This window comes from Sinohyriopsis cumingii, chromosome 8 (assembly GCF_028554795.1).
Source record: "Sinohyriopsis cumingii isolate HCF-2022 chromosome 8, ASM2855479v2, whole genome shotgun sequence".
NCBI classification, from domain to species: Eukaryota; Metazoa; Mollusca; class Bivalvia; order Unionida; family Unionidae; genus Sinohyriopsis; species Sinohyriopsis cumingii.
This window is the reverse complement of record NC_142968.1, coordinates 102,374,111-102,399,011: the sequence shown is the minus strand read 5'-3', so window position 1 is coordinate 102,399,011 and position 24,901 is coordinate 102,374,111. Positions and strand designations below refer to the sequence as shown.

Below are 24,901 nucleotides of genomic sequence, written 5' to 3'. Positions count from 1 at the left end.
ACAGCAAATGTTAGAAAAGATGAAGCTTTTCAAACTTCGAAACATGTCAGATTAGAATAAAGGACAAATCAACACTGCTTTACAAATTTTAAAAGAAGAATATGAGAGTAATGTAATACAGAACTCAGATTGAGTACATGATCGTGCTCATTCCAGAGTTCCAGGTCACAATCATTCAGCAAAAGTTACACATGTTCGGTAGTTAGAGTGAGTGCTGAATATAAATAATTTTTCAGTATTTTGTATTTATATTCTGGCTCTATATGGATTTTGCACCTTGTGACAAGAATTTTGACCAGTTGCAGAAAATAGTCGCAAAAATAAATGTATCTTTTTCATACATGCTATACAGTAATTCTGGCATGTAATTTATAGATTACACTTTCTATTCCCAAATTTCACTTTTTTGTCACTTCTGATAGCAATAATTATGGGGTAGGCATGTATGCATCTTAGTATGCCTGTTGATCCTGTTTGGATGGTCATGGGGTTTTCACTAAAATACCATAGCAATATTTAGTTTGGTCTGAATTATATGATGTTCATCCAACTTTGAACATGCCACCATCTGACCTTGAATGTCCATCATAGTTGCCAGTTAAAATGACTGCAGTCCTCTTTAACTAATGGTGGTACAGACTTGGTGTTTTCACTTCAACACTTTGATCAGGATATAATTGGTTCTAAATGAAAATGGTGCAAATCTGACCACCAAAATATCCACTTTTTTGTGAAGCAGTTTGAAAAATCGACATAACTGACCTTAGGTTCAAGTCCATGGGCATTGTATTTTTATGCAAGTTATAAAGGTATCAAGCAGCAAAGGAGTTCTGTCTTATATGTTCTTGTGCAGACTGAAATCTTTGAATCACTGAAGATATTTTAATGAATCCATGCACAAATATATATTATTACTTTATGGTATGTTTTGAACTGTTGCCATGCCTTTTACTTCAATATCATGGCAAAGGGAACTAACTCCAACATGCATTCCTGTTATATAACCCAGTTTGTGGCCGTATCTGAAGAATACCTTGAATAATACCTGGGTTTTTTTTTTTTTGTTTTTAAAGTAATTGTTGATTTAAATAAATTTAACATTTAGGTATATTTTGACAGTGTCTGAGAGAAGTTTGTTGACCTTGTTGTACTTAATGTTTGCATTAATTTGGAAGGGTTTGCCCTCCTCAATTTTGTGTACCGTTCAGTGTTACATTTTTCAGACTTTACCTTTAGTTGGCACCATATAGCCACTATTGTGTTGAGATGCCATAAAACATAAATACTTACAATACATATGTCATTTCAAGTTCAAGTTGGAAAGCCATGGAAAATAAATTTGAACTGCGCTTACAGTGTCTTGCAAACATGCTAACTCAAACATTTAAGAAAACAATTTTCTCTATCCTATTTGGTATTTTCAAGTTTCTCAAGATTATTGGAGATGGTTTGAAAACTCATCAGGTAAAAATAACAAAAGGACAAGAAAAGCGATTTATCCTGGATCCCCATAAATTCTTTTCAGCCAGTGGAGCATCAGTCCCTTTTAAGTACATTAACAGGCTCAAAGTTTTTGATGGATTGTTTTGATAGTTACCTTAAATTTATGCATAGCATACCTTTCAAATTTAGAGGATAATGTTTCTCTTCATTTCTGTGTTCTTCATGGTAGCTGCAGGGTCTCTTGCCACATTAGTGACAGCCATTTTTAGTATAATGGAAATACTAGGCTTCCCACTTGGGTGAAATAAGATACAAAAATTATCTAACATGTATATGAACAGGAATACAAAATTATTAAGGTAGTAGCTAATTTCTTGCTTTTTATGCATTACTGGATACTTTGGTTAAGATTTCAATGCATGATTTAGGAATCTTTTTATGCATTTCTGGATACTTTGGTTAAGATTTCAATGCATGATTTAGGAATCTTTTTATGCATTTCTGGATACTTTAGTTAAGATTTCAATGCATGATTTAGGAATCTTTTTATGCATTTCTGGATGCTTTGGTTAAGATTTCAATGCATAATTTAGGAATCTTTTTATGCATTTCTGGATACTTTGGTTAAGATTTCAATCCATGATTTTGGAATCTTTTGATTCATTACTGGATACTTTGGTTAAGATTTCAATGCATGATTAGGAATCTATCATGAATACAACATTTTACGAGTTTTCTCATTTTCCAGTTCATTACTTTGTTATTTTTTGTCGTAAAATAATAAGTTTCTCTTACAGTGCCATGCCAAAAGAAAGTGACACCAATACCTAAAGTTGTTGAAAAGAAACAGAGGTACTGTTATCTTCAGTTTCTTCACTTTTTCATCTAATCTAAACCAATGTAGCAGTTACAATTTTTTGGTTATGATGAACCTGTATTCTGAACCTCTTAAACTTACCATATATACTCACTTATAAGTCGAGTCCAGTTGCAAACTGTACAGACTAAGATCTGCCATTGCATAATGTACTGACAGGTCTGGGTATGTTAGGAGTTGTCAATAGAACAAATAACATATACCCTGATCTGCAGATGCATTATGCTATATCAGATCAGGATCTTTGTTCTTTGTAGGTTGAGTCAACTTATAAGCAAGTAAGATTGTATCATGATTTTTGGAATTTTGTTTGCTTTTTAGCTGCATTCATTAAAGACGAAAAGAACTTACATAAAGACCTGTAATCTGACTGACAGTCATTCAGCCGTTAACACAACGTTGTTGTTGCTATTCTTCCACTCCTCCAAAAATACAGGGAGGATTGCCACAACGCTTTAAGTGCATATTCATCCAGAGTTTTGTTGGTTCAGATGAAAATATTTTCCCAAGGATATCTAGAAATTTTATTATTGCTACTTATACTGTACATATGGTTATAATTACAAGGTTTTCATTAAAAGATTTCAAATTGGGTCTGAATGAATTTCTGAATATAACTTAACTATGACCAACATGGCAGCCACTTTAAAAATCTTGTATTTGATATGTTTCCTTAATTAACTGTCATAGCGACATAGTGGGGTTTTTTCTTTCTCTTTTTCACTATATAGTAGTTCCAATACTAAAATGATGCTGATACAACCTCCAAAGTCATCTCCATGATAATCGTCTTTAACATTTTTTGAAACTGTTTATCCAGAACAGATTGTTGTATCAGTATGGGGTTTTCTCTAAAACACTAGCATTATATAGTTGATTATGAATGAAAATGGTGCTTCTTTGACCACTATAGTATTCTTTTGAAAATTATCACAATTTCTCTTGCATGAATGATGGCATTGAAAAAGGGTTTTTCACTAAAACTTCATGCAGTATGTACCAGGAATTGGCGCTGAAATAAAACAGTGCAGATCTAACCAGCAAATATATCTACAATTTTTGTGAAGGATTTTGAAAATAGACATAATCAACCCTGGGTCAAGTCAAATGTCATTACTTGCATTTTCTGTACTTAATAGAGCAAATGGACATAGAACTTGTAAACATGCAAGGATATTGTGACCAGACTTTCTTTTTAGTTGCCTTCCAATAAACAAGTTAACTGAGATTCACTACTCTGGCATTGATTTTAAAGTTCAGTGGTTCTGGCTTTTAGCTGTACATGATCATATATAATGTAGGGAAGAATTAATATTTCGTTTTAATGAAACCCAGTTTGTGTTTATATCTGGACAATTCTGTTTTTTCAAAAACGGAATAATTATTCATTTATATAAACTTAGCGTGTGAGTTCATCTTAACACTCTGAAACAAGTTGTGTTTTCATGAATTTTCATGCTACACTTAGAGGTCTCTTGTGAACACAAAATTTCAAGAAGTGTGTTGTAGTTTTTCAAGAATATTTCAGATGGTTTCAAGTACTGATCAAATAAAAAGACTACAAGGATAAAAGAAATGAACTAATGAAGTATTCCTAGAAATTTTCTATAGGCAGTAGAGCATAATTTCATTTTCTTCTGTTGCTAACTCAAGACCCATTTAGGATATGCATATGAAAATTGTTACAGATATTAAACCTGTGGTATAAAGATGGTTTTTGCAATAACAGACTTTTTGCTGACATTTTTTATGAAACTTGGTTGATACATCACAGTAACAGTCTAGTCATGCATTTTACAAGAAAATCATTTTTGGTAATATTATTTCTTGGCATTACTATGGAAACAAGGTGCAAATTTTGTCCTTTCTGCAGTATAGTTCAGAATCTATTTGGGATATTCTAGCAAGCTACATGTAGTAAGTCAGTGCTGAAGATGCCCTTTGCTATTAAGAATTATTTGATTTCACTATTTTTTAGGTTACCATGGAAACAATTTGAAAATTCGACAGTTTTTTTTATTGTTTCTGGAATGTGACTCAAAAACCATTTTTAATATGTATATGAAACTTGATATACACATTAGACAAAAGGCTAAAAGTCTTTTCCTATTTAAAAATTTGTCATTTTCAATACCTTTTATGTTTCTGTGGAAACTAGTTGCAGCTTGTCCAGACTTAATAATTAGAGAGTAGAACTAAAAAAAAAATCATTTAAAATATGTCTATGAAACTTTGGCCAAAATATGAATATAGTGGCTTAGAGATGCCCTCTGCAGTAAGTTTTATTTACTGGGTTACAAATGTTTATATAACATATTTCTATTCAATATTTAATTTCAGGAAATAGAACCATAACTTTGTAAATAAATGTATTAACAGAAGTACATTATTTTCTGAAAAATATGTCTGAAAAATTGTGATTCCTTTCTATTTTGTATTTTACTGAGTGCTTTTCTCCTCTTTGATTGCATGTTTTATTGCCTGCTTTGTTTCAGGTATGGAGAGATTAGCATGAGATCTGCTAAATACAATATGCGTGACCGGCTGAGTGATAAAGACAGAGAACCCATAATACCAGAAGATTCGGTCAGTAACTATATGGGGACGAGTTACAGTAAAGCAGTCCCGCCATATAGCCAAATGAATAACAGTTTCAGCATAAAACCAGGACCAGTGCCCATTTTTACTGAAAGGATGAATGGAAGGTTAGTTACAATTATGCATGTTATTAAATATCAGGACCTGTGCAGTTTTGTCATTTCTTTCATCTGTGTGCTTGTGTTCCTTGTTTTTGTTGATTTTGGTATAGTTTTTGGAAAGAGGTATTATCACATTTTATTTAATTTTGTATTATTCAGCCAAAAGGTCACAAAACTTCTGCTTGCATCTGTAATATGAGCATACATCAGTTATCCATAGTTATTATGTAATTATAAGTATACATCAGTTATCCATAGTTCTATGTAATTATGTTGTAAGCATACATCGGTTATCCATAGTTCTGTGTAATTATGTTGTAAGCATACATCAGTTATCCATAGTTCCTATGAAATTATGTTATAAGCATACATCGGTTATCCATAGTTCCTATGTAATTATGTTGTAAGCATACATTGGTTATCCATAGTTCCTATGTAATTATGTTATAAGCATACATTGGTTATCCATAGTTCCTATGTAATTATGTTATAAGCATACATCGGTTATCCATAGTTCCTATTTAATTATGTTATAAGTATACATCAGTTATCCATGGTTCCTATGTAATTGTGTTATAAGCATACATCAGTTATCCATAGTTCCTATGTAATTATGTTATAAGCATACATCAGTTATCCATAGTTCCTGTGTAATTATGTTATAAGCATACATCGGTTATCCATAGTTCCTATACATCGGTTATCCATAGTTCCTATGTAATTATGTTATAAGATCAGTTATCCATAGTTCCTATGTAATTGTGTTATAAGTATGCATCGGTTATCCATAGTTACTATGTAATTGTGTTGTAAGCATACATTGGTTATCCACAGTTCCTATGTAATTATGTTGTAAGCATACATAGGTTATCCATAGTTCCTATGTAATTGTGTTGTAAGCATACATAGGTTATCCATAGTTCCTATGTAATTATGTTGTAAGCATACATCGGTTATCCATAGTTCCTATGTAATTATTTTGTAAGCATACATCAGTTATCCATAGTTCCTATGTAATTATTTTGTAAGCATACATCAGTTATCCATAGTTCCTATGTAATTATGTTGTAAGCATACATTGGTTATCCATAGTTCCTATGTAATTATGTTGTAAGCATACATCGGTTATCCATAGTTCCTATGTAATTATGTTATAAGCATACATCGGTTATCCATAGTTCCTATACATCGGTTATCCATAGTTCCTATGTAATTATGTTATAAACATACATTGGTTATCCATAGTTCCTATGCAATTATGTTCTAAGCATACTTAGGTTATCCATAGTTCCTATGTAATTATGTTGTAAGCATACATAGGTTATCCATAGTTCCTATGTAATTATGTTGTAAGCATACATCAGTCATCCATAGTTCCTATGTAATTATTTTGTAAGCATACATCATTTATCCATAGTTACTAAGTATATTATGTTATAAGCATACATCAGTTATCCATAGTTCCTATACATAGGTTATCCATAGTTCCTATGTAATTATCTTATAAGCATACATCGGTTATCCATAGTTCCTATACGTCGGTTATCCATAGTTCCTATGTAATTATCTTATAAGCATACATCGGATATCCATAGTTCCTATGTAATTATGTTATAAGTATACATCAGTTATCCATAGTTCCTATGTAATTGTGTTTTTATTGCATGCATGCACCAATTAGTCTGTATTTCTTACGTAATTCACAAAACCAAGTTTAATAATTTCTTGGTTTTTCAAGCCTTTCAAGCAAAACATTAAATAATTGTATACTCTCATTTGGAATGTACAGACATCAGATGCAGTAAAACTTCTGCCAAATTTCAATATTAGGGAAGGTTCATTAAATAGTTGAATGGTTTGTGTGGTCAGGAGATTTCTAGCTTTGGCTCCATTCTCCTTCTTTAAGGGTGAAAATAGTAAACAAATTAAGATGTTTTATTTCATCCTTTTGTTTTAAAAAATGAAAGCCTACAAACAAGAATCTAATTGGGAACAATACTTTATTGGATTTGTCAAATTTGGAATTCTGCATGATTTCAGAAAAATCAGCAGTTAAGAAGAATACTCGTATTCAGCCCCCAGCAGATGCTAAAAAAGAAAACATTTATTAGAGCATTTGAATTCCTCAGACATTATCTTATTATATGGTTCCATGCAATATCAAAAATAACACAGCTTGAAGTAATATAACAGTAATATAAAAAAGTAATGGCAAGCAACAAAACTGTGTATATCAGACTTTGTTCTATTTCACCTATAAGCAATGGGGTTAAGTAGCTCTCTTTGCACTTCTGTATTTGGGCTTGATCCAGGCCATTACATGCAAGGGACATAATTTGCCAGCTCATCATAAGAATATTTTTTTTCATGGTTTTCCAGGAATGGAAATAGGAATTTACAAAACTTCTGGGACTGAGCTATGAGCCTGAGATTTTGTGTCAGTCAGTCACAAAAACTGTACATTTGCATTGTCATGTGTCATTAATTGTAAATGAAATCTCAAACCCAAGTTCAGAGTTGTATGATTGCGAGGCCAGTTTTCTCCACATCAGAAAGTGTTTGAAGTATACTTGCATCTGAGCCACAATGATTCAGTAGTTATCATGCATGATTCACACTCAGTTGATTCTGTTGATTACAAGTTTGAATCTTACCAGAACAACATAGATCAACCACTAGGGTGTGTCTCTAAGTAAAACTCTTTGCTCCCCAATTCTAGCTGTTATTTCATGGGCTGATTTGTTATGAGACATTAGTCAATCAGTTAACCAATTATTCTACCCGAGCCAAGAGTAGCCATTATTAGTCATAAGTTCTTGGATAAATAATGTCTAAAAAAATTAATTTTTTGAAAAGAAAAATATCGTTTCATCGTTTTTCCTTGTTCACTTGATCCTTCAGTGTGCGGAAGAAAACATGGATGTCCAGCAGAACGAGTCAGTTATCTGCAGACGAGGAATTGGAAGCAGTTCGTAAGACACCTGACAGTCATCAAAAGCCTCGAGGTCGACCCCCAGCAAACCTTCCAGCTCCTGATCCTTCACAACTGCCACGATCTCTGCCCCCACTGAGTACAAGGTCTTTCAGATCGCTGCCTCCAACAGACCCATCTATTCGACCTTCCTCTGGGCTGAACCGTGCACGAATGCAGCTGGAGCCAAAGCATTATCAGGAATTCCTTGACTCACAGCCTGTAAGAAGGTCAACACCAATTTCGCCACCTCAAGGATTATCCCCACAAAGTTCTATGGGATCATACAGTGGTGGTGGCAGGATATACCTGGAGTCGGATGAAGAGATGTAGTGTGGAAGTCCATGTCATAAGGTGCTTACCTTTACTTGGGATTTCTTTTTTCATTGAGAACAAAGTGCATCTTGGCGTTTTCTTGTAGCCACTATAATATTACGAAAAATTCCATAATCCAACAGTGATTCCTTTGTGATTAAATTTTTTGTTTATTTGATGCATTTTGTTTACGTTTTTTCAATTAAAAAAGTGAAATTTAGAAATATAAACTATATTATATTCCATTACGTCTAAAACTTGTCACTGACTTTACTGTCAAAACGTTAATCAGATGATAATTTTGGTGAGCATACATTCTTAATTGCATGTTTCAGTAAAAAAATTATTTACTTCATAACTTGAGAAAGCAATCATTCTGTTTACGTTAAATTATACCATACACTTTATGACAAATGTTTGAAATTTGTGTAAATTAATTATCTAGACGCCCATCTGATTTGGATATGCTGAAACTTTTTCAGGACTGATATCAAGATTCTATTGAACACAAAATCTCTGAAATCTGGACTATGTAGCACACAAAATTTTGATATCAGGACTGTATTGTACACAAAAATCTCAGATATCAGAACTCCAAAATTCATGGATATCCGATGTCAGAACTACATTCCACACAGAATATCTGGTATCAGAACCATATTGCACAGAATATCTGATATTGGAACCATATTGCACACATATTTTATATCAGAGCCATATTGCACACAGAATATCCGACATAAGAACTGTGTAACTCACAATCACTGGTATCCAGACTATTGCACACCAAATCTTTGATATCAGAACTGTATTGTACAAAAATCTCTATCAATTCAGAGGTTACTATTGTCTGACTCTACCTCCCCGTTTGTTTGTACCCCCCACTGATTTAAAAAACGAGAGCGTTTAATGTGATAAAAAGTGCACAGAACTTAGTCAGCTGAATCATTGATTTATAATTTCTAACCTGTGACCAGAATGGCACTAATGCTGGCATCCCATGCACCATTTCATGCTTAACGGACTTTCCATACTAACACAGCGCCATATTGCGTACACTCGAGGCTAGTTTATTTCCAACAGACAACATAATCACGTAGTTTATCCTGTTCGGCAACTGCTGAATAATTGTGTATATTACATAACGTTAAAAGTTTGGAATTATATCCTTTTGCATATATGAGCATAGAAATTAAACCACTTGTTAAATCCACATGAAAAGCAAATTTATAGTTGTCATTATTTTCCTTTGCTTGATTCGACATTGTAAATATCGGAAGCAGACGACTTATGTACGTACATTTGTAGTCATGATACATCTGATTGCTGAAAATGGACTTGTCCAGAAACTGGAAATGGATCCGAGCATGTCCGTCTATTACACTGAAAACTTCCGTTAAGCATGAAACACATATAAGATGATGGTGTTAGGGCTGCTCTACTCAGAGTCAGGTTAGAAACTATAAATCAGTGAATAAATTGACTAAGTTCCTTGCACTTTTTATCACATTAAGGGTTTCCATTATTTAAATAGTAGGGGGGTACAAACAAACAGGTTTGTATTGTCAAACTATAGTAACAATTTGTACATCAGGTCGATAGAACACATAAAAGTAAACTGTTAACAGTGGGGTACCATGTGTATTGAGAAGTTATAATAGAGGCAAGTTGCCTTAATTGTTTTATACCTGAGCAATATTTGGCAAAGACCTTAATATGAAGAAAGTTACCAGTGTTTGGTTAACTTCTTGTTTGAATTTTGATACCAAATTTGAGCCATCCCAAGTATAAAATTCCTTCTCATAAAAATGTCATTTTCAAAAAAAAATTTGATTATTATAGTTTACCTCACTTTGTAATTGCTTCATTTATCATGTTCAAACTCTTTTTATTGTTTTCATTTTTCAAAAAATATGTTAAGTAGAATTGAAATCCTGATATCATTGCTCTTTATAATTATAGATTTTTAAAATTATTTATGGCTCTTTATAATTATTTATTGACCTTTATAGTTATTTATAGATTTTTATGATTATTTATAGCTCTTTATAATTTTGTATTTAGTTACAGATTTGTAAAATTATTTATGGCTCTTTATCATTATTTATGGATCTTTGTAGTTATTTATATATCTTTATGATTTTTTTAGCTCTTTATATTTAATTGTCTCTTTATAATTATTTATGACTTTATATTATAGTTATTTATGGATCTTTATAGTTATTTATAGGTCTTTATGATTATTTTTAGCTCTTTATATTTATTTATGTCTCTTTATAATTATTTATGACTCTATAGTTATTTATGGATCTTTATAGTTATTTATAGATTTTTATGATTATTTTTTGCTCTTTATATTTATTTATGACTTTATATTTATTGACAGTCTGGATAAACCATGCTGGTAACCTTGCTTTCCTCCTCAGTTTTGCATATTCTTTTTCTTTTTCCTATATTTTTTCTTTGTATTTATGTCTTTTTCTCGTTGAAAATTTAACCTTGGAAACAGCTGAATGATAAAAAAAATCCTAGTGTTCGAATATTGTAGAAGCATGCTGGTACCATAGACACTTGTTTATAAGTCAAATAAAACTGCGAACAAGAATGATTCTGATCTGTCTTCACATAATGCACCTGTAGATCAGGGTGTATCTTATTTGGGCTGGGGTCACCTTATTATTAAGCATGGGTTTACATTACTTTCTTCAGACTGTGCCCTGCACCTTTTAGCACAGTAAAGTACAAAATGGCTTTTATCAACACTGGCAATGTATTATAAAAGGTGCACACATCATAACTATGTCATGACTATTAGGCTTGTCCACTAATTCATTATAATCCTTGATATCATCTACTTGGGATGTGTGGCAAGCTTCCAATTGATAAGCTAACTATTGATAAAGATTCCATGATCTTCTCCTTTGATTGTGGACAGGGTTTACTTGGCTTCACAGCCACATGACATTAGTAATGTAAAAGGGTCTGTAATTCCATACAAGAAAAGGTAGACCTTCAAGGTATACAAAAATATTTTATTTTCAACGAGATTATTGCAGTACTTTAAAGGATTTAAATTCAAATATTCTTAATTTTGAAGACGTAAGCAGGTAATACATTTATAGCAGATAAACTTTCATGATCGGTAACTCATGGAGCCAAAATACTCTTGAAACTGAATCGGGTTTCTGGACTAGAATCTTTCATTATTTAATTTCACTAAGTACACTGAAACCCCTCTACTTCATTTTGGTTTATTTATATGGTTATCAGTTGTACTTAAACTGATGAATTGGGGAAGGAGACCCCCTTTTCTTATCATGGATGTATTATTATTTGTTCGTTATTTTTATTTATGGTTGCTCAAGATCACAAAACTCATGTCATGACCTACCCCTGGAAAAATACGTATTTATTGTTGTAGTGATGATTATTAGGTTCATTACAAATTTTCACTCCATAATAATACTGTGTATTTATATTTTATACATTTTAGGGGTGGTGTAACTTTTTTCATCCAGATCGATGGGACATGTATAGTTTGAAAGATATTTTAAGTAGGTGAGCCAAGGGCAAAGTCGTTAAAATATTTTTCAGCACTGACCATGCCTGTGAATTTTTGCATTCTAGCTACAACACATTTGTGTGTGATGCATTTTTATCATGTGAAGTTTGTGTATAGTTTACAAATTATAATTATTTTGCTAATAGTTTTTGCGGGTTAATTAACAATTGTTGCTATTCTGTGCAAGTTTCTAACAAATCTGGGATATTTTATGTCTTTTTAATTTCTAGGGGATAAATGAAGTATTACTGTACTTACAAGATGGATGTAAAAACTTGTACTTTTAGATTATAATGTTTGTACTGTTGGTCAGTGGGCAAGACTAAGGTACACAGGGGTGAACATGTTCACTCCAGGCACTCTGATCAAGATTAAAGTACACTGGGGCAAACATGCAGACTCCATGCACTCTGGTGAGACTAAGGTACACTTGGGCAAACAGGCATGCCTCATGCACTATGAGCAAGACCAAGATACACTGGGGCAAGCACGCAGGTCCTATGCCATCTGGGCAAGACCAATGTACATCTGGGGTGGGGGGAGGCAAACATGCAGGCTCCATGCACTTTGGGCATGACTAAGGTACACTGACGCAAACATCACTCTGGGCAAGACAAAGATACACTATGGAAAACATGCAGGTCCCATGTACTCTGGGCAAGACTACAATATCCAACACTACAAACAATATAATTTATTTATTATGTACCCCAATTTATTAAATAATTTTATTTAAATAGAATTTCGTTTTAATTGAATACAAATTTTGTTTGAAAAGAGAAACCTTGTTCTAATTATTTTTGCGACTTATTTGCATCTACATACACAATTTGACATGACACAATTTGACATGCTGCTGCATCATGCGAGACTTGTAGTGACATCATTCTATGTAGTATCAAACTGGGCCTTATAATGTCAAATAAATGGAAAGTTTACTGGATCATCCCACGTGATAGATATCCTCAGGAAGTCACGAGCTGGGTAGATAATGTTTCTTTATGTCTCCGACATACACCTAAATGCAGATAATGGACTTAGCCATAGTATAATGACCTGGAAGATCAGTATCTACGTCAAGTGTACCCTGGTAGAAGTGTGCAAATCAAACTACATAGACCAGAGTCTCGCAGGTTAGTTTGTGTTTATATGGTTCACATTGTTTGTGTATGATAATACAAGTATATTTCCGCAGATGCTGCCATAAAAAAAAATTTGGGGTGGGTCCCACAACTACCTCAGGATAGGGGAATATGCTGAATGGTAGCTGATGAGTTACACACTATTATAAAGTATAGAAACACCTAATTTAAAGCAAGCATTTAATGATTTTGTATCATTTCTTTGACAATAAATGTATAAGGTGTCTGCATACCTAATTGTTGCTCAGCTGGCAAATATTGTTTCTTATTGCTCCCCATCAACAAAACCCAGCTTACTGGACCATACACACATTTGTAGCTCCACTGAAACTCTATCACTGTAGCAAAAAAATCATAGAAAAAATATTAAAAAATTCCTTTCCATCCCTGTAATCCAGTGTATTTTTCCAGATAGGTTTTTAAATTACAAATTTTCACTCAGCTATTCTGACATTTTCTTACTGCAGTGATATAATTCCAAAGGTCTGTGGTTACCTATTCCTCGGAATGATGTGAATTTTGCTTTGAGAACTAAATACCCTACAATTCAAAATGGAATACCTTCATAGTTTCTGTAATACTCCAATAGATATCCATGATAAAGATGCTTGTATTCAGCATTAAGGTGGCACTCTACAGTTTCTTATTTTTGCATAGGTTTAGATTTCTAAAAAACAAATAATTTCCCAGGTTTTCCTCATTGGTTGTACTGGCAATATTTACACAAGACCTTGCATATCTTGGGTATTGTTAAAACTTTTATTTCAGTGTATGATTGATGGGTGTAATTTGCGTTACAGAAATTCCCTTTATTTTGGAGCATGATTGTAATTCGCATTATAGAATATGCAGCTTGGCCTTATTTCAGATGTTCACCTGTCTAAAAACTGCTAGCTCTGCATTTTCACTTGCTGTAATTCAGAGGTAAATTTATAAAAAGATGAGCCGATAACTTGCTTTTGACAGGTGCACATCTTAAGTAAGGCTAAGCTGTATACTCTTAACCAAAATTTATAGATCTAGTAAGAGGCAATAAACGGAGGCAACCCTTAAAAAAATACTTGCTGCTTTCCACTATTAAAATAAAGACCAGATTGTGTGCCAGTAACACACTAGTTTTTGCACATCAGAAGCCCTAGGTTTGATCCATGGTTCTGCTAAATGGAAAGGTTTGTAATCACCCAGCTAAAGTTGGTGGTCTCTTCTGGGTTCTCCAATTTTGTCTGCATTAAAAACAATGTTGCATCAACAAATGGTGTCCAAAGCCTGCTGTATGAATTGTTAAAATGTATGTAAATAAAGTAAAGTACATTTGGTTGTGATCTCAGTCTGATGTTGCAAGGGACAAAGCCATAAAAACAGAGAAACGAGAAATTAATCATTGATTCAATGAAGTAAATAAATATGTAAAGTCACTCAAGTAAAAATATATAGAAAATAATGTGCCTCTAAGCACATATGCATATTTCTTCAAAACTTAATCTTCCTTTCAATGCAATAGTCCTTTTTTCGAGTCCAGTTATCTTAATGTAGTTCAGAAACAATGTAACAATGGCAGTACAAACCTTCTACATTACTTGCTTTTGCAGGCAATACAAGGTGGGTGGAAAGGGGAGCAACAGCAATATCTGTCAAAGACTGGCAGATGTATACTTTATTAATATTGATGGGAATGACCGTTCTACCATACATCTATTTTATTTAATCTTGATGGGAATGACCATTCTACCATACATCTATTTTATTTAATCTTGATGGGAATGACCATTCCACCATACATCTATTTTATTTAATCTTTATGGGAATGGCCATTCCACCATACATCTATTTTATTTAATCTTTATGGAAATGGCCATTCCACCATTCATCTATTTTATTTAATCTTGACGGGAATGGCCATTCCACCATACATCTATTTTATTTAATCTTGACGGGAATGGCCATTCCACCATACATCTATTTTATTTAATCTTGACGGGAATGGCCATTCTACCATTCATCTATTTTATTTCATCTTGACGGGAATGGCCATTCCACCATTCATCTATTTTATTTAATATTGACAGGAATGGCCATTCCACCATACATCTATTTTATTTAATATTGACGGGAATGGCCATTCCACCATACATCTATTTTATTTAATATTGACGGGAATGGCCATTCCACCATACATCTATTTTATTTAATCTTGACGGGAATGGCCATTCCACCATACATCTATTTTATTTAATATTGACGGGAATGGCCATTCCACCATACATCTATTTTATTTAATCTTGACAGGAATGGCCATTCCACCATACATCTATTTTATTTAATATTGACGGGAATGGCCATTCCACCATACATATATTGTATTGACCCTCTTCTGTACCCTAAAATGGAATATCAGCACCATAATGCCATTACTGTATTGACATGTAATCCAACCCCCAGCTAGATACATATGTATGTAAAATGAGACAAAAGTATTTACTAATTTAAAAAGTCAAATGAAAACAACATGATGCATAGTGATTTCTTTATTTCTAAAATCTCTAAAGTCTGATGAAATGTTTTTACTATAGCCACACAGTGAACACTCACACGAATAAATATAAATCTATTAAAAGAAACTTAATACATTTTGTAAATATCAGTTGATGTTGCCTGCCTGTTGATTAGTTGTACTATGCCCAAAGAAGCCCTCAAGTCACTGTGGCAACAAAAGCCGCCTAGTTTAAGAACCAAGTGAGTAATGTACCTACAAAGAACTAAGTTTTCATTTACTAAATATACAGTACTCTTATACATTCATGTACAAGTTAGATAATGTTTCTACATATATGGTGTCACTTTGAACTTCACTTGAAATCAGCCCTTGGGTATCGGTAACTGTACCATTACATAATCACTTCAATCAATCTAAAATCACTAACAGGATTTAATTTTAATTTGAAGAGGTACTTTATTTTACTTGATTTATCCTTACAGGCCCTTTAATTTTAATAATTAATGCAATCCTCGTAGGCAGCTGTTTTGGGCTTTCTCTTGGTGCTGACAATCCATTCCTTCTCCATCATGGGACTTCCTCCATTTGATAAAACTATTAAACCTCACTGTAAGACACCTAAATATATATCACACTCCCTCTGTATGATGATGGATCCCATTATATTATGCAACAGTAATATTGCACAACACACCTCAGTATAATGTACCTCACTTATAATGCTACTGACTCCCATCAACAGTGTTATAGTGAAGGAGTAATGTACATGAAGTAAACCTTTCCTACGTTTCAAACTAACTATATAATTTAGTCTACATTTCACATTGACCAAAACATTTTGTCATTTTAAAGAGATTGGATTAAAAATATGGAACAAATGTTGGCAGTCACCGGAAGAAATGAGATTAAAGGGAGGCTAATTAAGATAGCCAATAATTCTATCACAAGACTAATTACGAACATTTAGACTTTACAACACCAATAATTTACAATTTTCCAAAATTAAGCTACTAAGCCTAATTAAACTTACTATTAAAAAAGAGCAACTAACAAAAATAGGTATAAAAACAATAATCAAATAGCATCAAACAAAAAAACTGTACAACAGATTGCAATTTTACTGAATTAACATCAAGTTTATAAATGGCAATAACTTGTGGAGACAGAGTTGTAATATTAGCAAATTTATTTACATATGGGTAAAAATTCACATTAGTATGAATGCATTGCTACATCATTGCACAAGTTTACAAGAAGAAAAAATGCTTATGGCAAAAATAAAACCCTGCAATGTAATGAATTCTTTCTCTCCAATCAAAAAATTTCCCTACTAAAATTTTGTTGGGGTACAATTGGCCTTGGTACTTTATTTCAGTAACTACTGTACTTTACCATCCATCCTAAAGACCAAATAGCTCCTCTTGAACTGTGAAGCTTAACCAATTACTACCATCGGTACACTAAAATGGTATGCAATATTATTTACACAAACTGTAACATAATTTTCAAAAGGGTTTTACCACAGCTTAGCTATCAAAATCTGAATTTTTGACACGTTTAAAAATATTCTGAGAAGAAATTCCCATTCAGGTTCTTCCCCATTCAGAGTTATGGAACTTTTATATGCGTGAAAATGTTAAAGCAACACCCTGTTTAGATTCAGTGCTGACTTCCTAATTGTTCTATAACTTTTATCAAGCTGAAAGTGTACATTAATGTGATGCACTCTAAAACAAAATACACTGATTATAACAATAGCTCAGGGCATCTGTAGGCATTCAAACATCCTTGTTTCTTTACAATGCCAGTCTGATAACATTGACTATCTGACAGAGACTCAGAAATAATCAGTGATATGTTATGAATCAGTTTTGGCAATTTAAGTGTTGAAAATAACATTTCATGTCTAAGCCCTAACAAAAATACCTGCACTTGAAAGGTTATCCCAGCAACTTTTGAAAATAAAATGGCAGATAATCAGTTTCAATAGCTTTAAACAACTGCATGCATTCCTAACAGCATTAAGTAATTCTGACCTACTATCAACCACTGGCATGGGAGCAGTTTAAAGTAGTTTCTTTTTTCAAGTTCTGACAACAGAAAAGGCCAAGGATATTCCAACTGCACTGCATAGTATAGCCTTGACTGAGGCAATTGCCCAATACCTAATGTCATTACAAAGTTGCATACTAAAGAACACACAGTGGTTAGCATGCTAGCTAGCACCCAAATGGATGCAGTTTTGAATCCTACCATCAGGCCAGCCCAAGTCGCCTGACATGGTGTGTCCTTTAGCAAGGCAGTTTACTCAACACGACTCAGCATGTTTTAACTTTCATGTCTTTGTGTGTTGTAAACGATAAAAGCAACAAAAAAAAACTTGTACTAAATGTTGATATACTATCCCCAACCCAACTGATAATGCCAATCCCTGTAAGTGTCCATATAAATCTAAACCTCAAATGTCAGTACCAAACCATATACCAACTGATAATGCCAATCCCTGTAAGTGTCCATATAAATCTAAACCTCGAATGTCAGTACCAAACCATATACCAACTGATAATGCCAATCCCTGTAAGTGTCCATACAAATCTAAACCTCAAATGTCAGTACCAAACCATATACCAACTGATAATGCCAATCCCTGTAAGTGTCCATATAAATCTAAACCTCAAATGTCAGTACCAAACCATATACCAACTGATAATGCCAATCCCTGTAAGTGTCCATATAAATCTAAACCTCAAATGTCAGTACCAAACCATATACCAACTGATAATGCCAACCCCTGTAAGTGTCTATATAAATCTAAACCTCAAATGTCAGTACCAAACCAACTGATAATGCCAATCCCTGTAAGTGTCCATACAAATCTAAACCTCAAATGTCAGTACCAAACCATATACCAACTGATAATGCCAATCCCTGTAAGTGTCCATATAAATCTAAACCTCAAATGTCAGTACCAAACCAACTGATAATGCCAATCCCTGTAAGTGTCCATACAAATCTAAACCTCAAATGTCAGTACCAAACCAAACCAACTGCCAATACTAAGTCTGTTACCACTTGTCCTCAATTAAATCTGTCATGCCAACTCTATTATATACATATACAAAGTCTCGTGCTCAATGTGAGTGAAATTTAGTTCTGATGACCTTAAATCTAATTTAGTATCAAAAGAAGTCTGCCTGTAGGTCCACAGTTTGCATTTAAGCTTCATACAAGTACATTAAAACCTGTCTATAGAGGACACTGATGGGGAAATAATAAGTTAGGTCTCCAAAGATAGTTCTTTATATAATTGAATGTGAAAGAGAAATTAAGAAAGCGATTAATTTACAGGGGCTGCTTTGATTATTATAGTGCAATAATGTTTAATGAGTAGGTAATCTCTTGTCTCCCCTTTTCAAAAATAAGCTTTTTTCCAATGTATCCATTTGTTCATTATTAGAACATCTGCTCACCTTCTGGGGACATAACCCTGAGAAAGTTGTGGCATGGAAGTTGGAATTACCCTTGTTGCAATAATCAACAGACAGTTAATAGATTCTTCTTGTAGATAGATTTGAAACATACATCAACAAACATTCAATAATTTATGGGAATACTATTAATGGAATAACACAACAGGGCAAATAATCATGCATTTTAATGTCTGGATGACTTGTTCATTTCGCAAATGAAAATGAATAGTTGAATATTATTTAAAAGGTTAAATATATGTTTCCAGTCTGTCTCTTTCAAAATCCTAAAGAAATTTCATACTGTAAAATATTTTACATATACAAACAACAAGACCGGAAACCACACCCCTTATGCCAAATTTCAAAACCATACTTAAAAGTTCTTTGACAAGTAACACATTCTGCACGAATCTACAGCAAACAATATTAATCTAATTCTTAAATTTTAGAAGTTCTATCATTCAAATTTGTGCCCAATATGTTTTGTGACTACAGAGCCAAAGGAAATCATGCCCAAAAATTATGCAATCATTTTAAGACCCAAGCTCCGACTCCACACATACTCAGATTTCTTACATCTGATTGGTCAGTGATTTGGTTTTAACCCAACCAAACATCAGAATTTTAAGGCAAGTCTGAGTTTGAACTAGAGAATTTTATTATAAATCTTTAGGCCCAGTTCCAAATTTCCAAAGGGCATTTGTGTCTGGAAATTTATCTAAACAGATTCTTTATTAAAAAAAATTGTGAAAATTCCCAATTTCCGTAGTCATCACTGTAAAATTTCATAAGGGTTGATTATTTAAACAAGATACATCACAAAGAAACCAGATCTTACACATCAGGGGTGCACAACCTTTTGGCCAAGTGCATTTGCTTTTTAAGATCACTCGAGGGCCGCAAACACTAATTTCTTAGAACACATTCACGGGCCATGGGTTGTGCACCCTGTTCTACAGGAACAATAAGAAAACCACACACAAAGAAGATCCACAACGGAATCACCTGGAACTAAGCATCTAGTTTCACTATAAAATTTATAATTGTTACATCATATAAAATAAATGAGAGATGAAGGATTCTTACATAATCTAAAAAAGGCCAGTTTTGCAGTATTATCAAAATAGATAACATTTAAGGCTAACATTTCACTCACTAATGAACCAAAACAACTAAATAAAATTATAAATTATGACCTTCAGGGTAAAAAGGAATTAACTGAGCCTCCATGAAAACTTGAATCATATTATTTTTTATTTATTGCATTAAAGAAAAACATTTGCCAATTTTTTCATTCATTTGATCAATACCCGAGTTTGAGCAAAACATTTTTTTCTGTTGATAAATTGTTTTTCACTTCCTTATTTAAGTTAACAACCCATCAAATTGTTATGAAACTGAATAGGATAATTCTTTCATTTTTGTTTTTGACTACATTAAGTTGTTCGATTGATAACTCTGTCACAATTTCCAAATAATATATTATTTATCAACTGATTAAATTAATATTTTAAAAAGTATTATTTGTTTTTGCTTAAAACTTTAATAAGAACATTAGCAGAACTAATTATATTTATTGCTAATGCTAATGATGGGTTCGAACTCAGTCTCACAGTTAAAGCATTCTGTAATGTAGACCTAGAAAAACAAAGAATCCTTCACCTACTCATTTGCATAGATTCATACAAAACTGGTGCTTTTCTTTTTGAAAAAATCACTATGCTTCACAAAAGTAATGTAAGAAAATGTTAAGAAACTTGCATGAAAATTCTAAAATAATTAGTTAAGTTTTAACCTGTACACCTTATAGACGACTCCTTTACTCTCAACTAACAAACCAAAATCACCATAAAAACACCATTACAAAATGTCTCATATCTACTAGCTAACTCAATTAGTTGTTGGTTCAATGGAATTTTTGTTATATCAGAGTTCACTGATAAATGCTTTCCAGGGCCAAGGAGCTAATTACTGAGCTACTATTATGACTGTCAATCAACAATGTACATCTCCAATCTATCTGCTTATTTACTTGTTTCTTATTAACATGAACTCATCTGTGAACAATATAAATCCAAATCTGCAATCACATAATTCACAAGCAGATCATGATCTGTGCCATTAGCGTGAAATCTGGCCCTAAAATTGTCAAAAACTTGTTCGCACGAGTTTGAGCTCAAGATTTTGTTTCTTCCAATCACAAATTAAAATTATTTCTCCAAGCTTTTTTCATAATGGCTGATAGTCAAAACTCTTTCTCCAACTTCAGTTCTGAGTTTTATGATCTCCAGTCTTGGTCAACCAGACCTCTCAAAGTAGCTCCGAGTTCTTCACCAAACAAGGGTCTGGTAAAAAAATAAAGCTTAATTTTCATCAAAATGACAGAATGAGGCTTCCCGAAATTTTGAAAGTAAATTTGATTGCTTGATGATATGATAAAATATGATGTCATTGTGATGATATCATGATTCATATGAACATGGACAGTTTCATTGGTTAACTGAGACTCCACTCCAGCATCAGTGTCTTTTACAAAGTGTTCATTAATGATCCTTTATGCTTACAGGTGGGTTACACTTAGAATGTCTATCAATTCTGAGATAGCAAGAAATGTCTTCATAATTTTGCTTCAGATTTTGACCAAAGCACTAATGGCAATCAGTGAAGCATTTTACCAGACCCTCTTGTGGTCAAGAGCTCACCGAGCCATCCGAGTGTAGCTGAGTAAGATCAGTGATCTCCAGGACTTGAGTAGAATCGATATGACTAAACAGCACTGATATATACAAGCAGAGATGGGTTTACTATGCATGTATTTAAATGGGTGTTATATATACTCCGATAAATACTGTTACAAATGATGCTGACCAAACTAAACAACAGAAAATATTGCAAAAATAAGATTTTTTTTAATGTATCATCAACAAACTGGTTTTGTCAAAAGAAAAATAATGTAATATTTTCACAAAAATTTTTGTTCATTGAAAATATGAAAACACATTTTCTGTAGCAGACGTATTCTGTACTGGACATATATCAGACCTATCCAGAATCAGACACATCCTATACTAGATATATTCTCTATCAAAGATACTGTATATTGGATATATATCCTGCATCAGACATGTCCTATATTGGACATTTCCGATACCAAACATATCCTGCATCAGACATTTCCTAAATTGGACATATCCTATACCAAACATATCCTGTATCATGCATGTCCTATACTGGACATATCCTATATCAGACACACATTGCCATGAGAATTTCTGTTAGGCTTTCCTTAACTGTGTGTCTTGCATATAAAAACTTGAGTCAAAATCAAAAATATTTTATAGACTTTCAAAGACTGTAAATAATCTGTTTCAATATTCTAAGTGAAAAACTTTTTTCATTTCATCTTTCTGACTAGATGAACCTTTCCCTTTGCTTCTGGATTTTATAACAAAATTGTCAAGAAAATTTAAATGGTTTTTAGTGATAGTTAAGCTTGAAATTATCATTAATAATATTTCAAGAATTGGTTATAATGACCTATTTTAAAATAGGTTTTAAAAAAATAAGGCCACAAGTCTAAACTTTATTGTTGTTGGTCTAAAATACCTTTTAAAACTGAATTCAACAGAATCTCAAGGGACAGGTGGCTGCCTAATATAGGTAATTTCTACTTCATAGTTTCATGACAAAGCAATTTCAAACATTTCTGAATTGTTACTGATCCTGCTGGCAAAAGACTAAAATATGACAAAAATAATCTGCTGGTTTTTTTGGAGGGGAAAAAAGTAGCTCAGCCTTAACCTCACTATGAGAAGGAAAAGATGACTAATGGATTTTTATTAACCTTGTGACAGGTTATTTATTCACAGACTGTTATCTAAGAAAAGGTCTGACTGCAATAATGAACATTCAAAAATAGTTTTTTGTTCCAAGTCACACAAATTAACTATCAAGATTAAAATAAAATATCTATAAAACTAATGTTTCCTGCTCTGATTGGGTGTGGGGACTACGGGGCAATGAGTTCTCTCTGGAGGGACCTTGAGATGCATGGCGTAATGACGACCCTCTTGAGACTGAACTCTCCCTGGAGTTTTCTCCTTTGCCTCGGGAACGTGATCTCCTACCCCTTCGGAACAACTTTTTCAAACTGCTTCCCAATGACCTAGATTTCTTCAGACTTGATCCTTCAGGATGCTCTTGGCTGCGGACCAGCTCCAAATCATCTGGGAGAAAATCAATTAAAAGCTTTAAGAAAAACATGTATATGAAAATTGAAGAAGAAAAAACTTTCATCAAAACATTAATAATATTTATAATGGGTCAATGAGGGTGCTGTAAAATGAGTTGTTTTGATTTTGTAATGATTCATGCCAAAGTGTGACAGAACAAAGACTGCAGTAGTTGCCAATCTCTTTGTAGTTGCCAATCTCTATTATATGTTACCTACATGAACATAGGCTGAAATCGCCTACTGTGGATTCACATAACTATGTCAATGACTTTGTGGATTCACATAACTATATCAGTGACTGAAATGGCATACTGTGGATTTAAGTGACTATGTCAGTGACTGAAATGGCATATTGTGGATTCACATGATTGTGTCAGTGACTGAAATGGTATATTGTGGATTCACATAACTATGCCAATGACTGAAATGGCATACTGTGGATTCACATTTATGTAATGAGTATCAACAAGGACAGTAAAAACACATTATTAATTGATTCGGTCTGTAAACTGAAACAAAAAACACAGACCCTGATCTTCCATCATATAATGTGCCAGCAGACTGGTGTCTATGTTGGTTGTTCCACTGACTACTCCTAGAAAACTGCTGAGACCCAGATCTGCTGGTGCATTATGCAAAGGCAAATTTGGGACTGTGCATTTTACAGCTGGACTAGACTTATAAGCAAATACACATGATAACACTGGGACTGGAAAATCCAGATAGCAGCCAAATTTCACCTATTCCTTTTGATATGCAAGTTATGTTCCCAGAGATTGGTTCAGCATACGAGGCAAATCTGATTTAGTCTACAAGGTGAATCTGACTTAGTCTAGAGACCTAGCTGTTCTTAACTGGGAGACAGGTTTAAGTCAGATTTAACAGTGCTTTTTTGTTCAAAACCAACTGGTTTTCTTTTTCTTTAGTAGTTTAAATAAAACTTAAAATTTTGCTAATACCACAACCAAAGGAAACAAACTTTACCCCCAACTTACTGAAAACAAATTTTTTGTGTGTATTTAAAAATACAGAAAAAGATAAATGTGACTGGAAAGGTATCTTTTTGCTATAAATTAACCTTGATATTCAGTTTTGAAGTAGCAAAAATGCTGAACTGAAATAAAGTATTTAAATTTGTAGCAATTCACTGTGCAATGTTCTGAGATCACATAAATACAAATCTGATTAATTCATCTTCCTTAAAAATTTATACAAATATATCTTTCTGACAAATCTGAATAATGTATCTTTTTAAAATCTATTATGCAAATTTCTATACAAATTCATATTTATCTTTAATGTCTCAGTCATCCAAAGTTTGGCTTAAATGTCCAAATAAATTACACCAATGAACTTCTACATCTTTTGCAAATAAAAAGATACCTTTTTTCTTATACTGACGATGAAATATAGGACCAGTCTGGTTTACAATTGTGTACTAGGAATCAGACTGTTTGGCTGGCTCAACAAATTCAACCTATGATCTTACAGGGCACTTGGAACCTAATCTGCATAACTATAGGGAATGGTTGATATCTGGAGGGCTTGGCACTGAGTTTACAATCGCTTTATTAGACATGGGAATCAAATCTGGTGAATGGCAAGGACATTTTACACTCACAGTTAAATTCATAGTTGGCAGCAAACATGAAATTAATTAAAATTACTGAAACAGAAGATAAGTCATAAATTAA

General features: G+C 33.1%; 2 protein-coding genes across 8 annotated transcripts in view; one reads left to right on the top strand and one right to left on the bottom strand.

The window, feature by feature from the left end:
• LOC149794261 (uncharacterized) overlaps positions 1–14,331 on the top strand; it is a 290,094-nt gene extending 275,763 nt beyond the window's left edge. For both annotated transcript variants that reach the window (XM_089968394.1, XM_089968393.1), the window contains 3 exons: positions 2,241–2,295; positions 4,816–5,025; positions 7,921–14,331. In XM_089968394.1, the coding sequence (XP_089824520.1) occupies positions 2,241–2,295; positions 4,816–5,025; positions 7,921–8,323 (668 nt within the window). In that variant the 3' untranslated portion in view covers positions 8,324–14,331. The remainder of the gene's footprint in view (positions 1–2,240; positions 2,296–4,815; positions 5,026–7,920) is intronic.
• A 1,188-nt stretch (positions 14,332–15,519) lies between these two features.
• Positions 15,520–24,901, bottom strand: part of LOC149794260 (phospholipid transfer protein C2CD2L-like) — a 148,911-nt gene continuing 139,529 nt past the window's right edge. For all 6 annotated transcript variants that reach the window (XM_089968398.1, XM_089968399.1, XM_089968395.1 and 3 more), the window contains one exon: positions 15,520–23,199. In XM_089968398.1, coding sequence (XP_089824524.1) covers positions 22,943–23,199 — 257 coding nt within the window. In that variant the 3' untranslated portion in view covers positions 15,520–22,942. The remainder of the gene's footprint in view (positions 23,200–24,901) is intronic.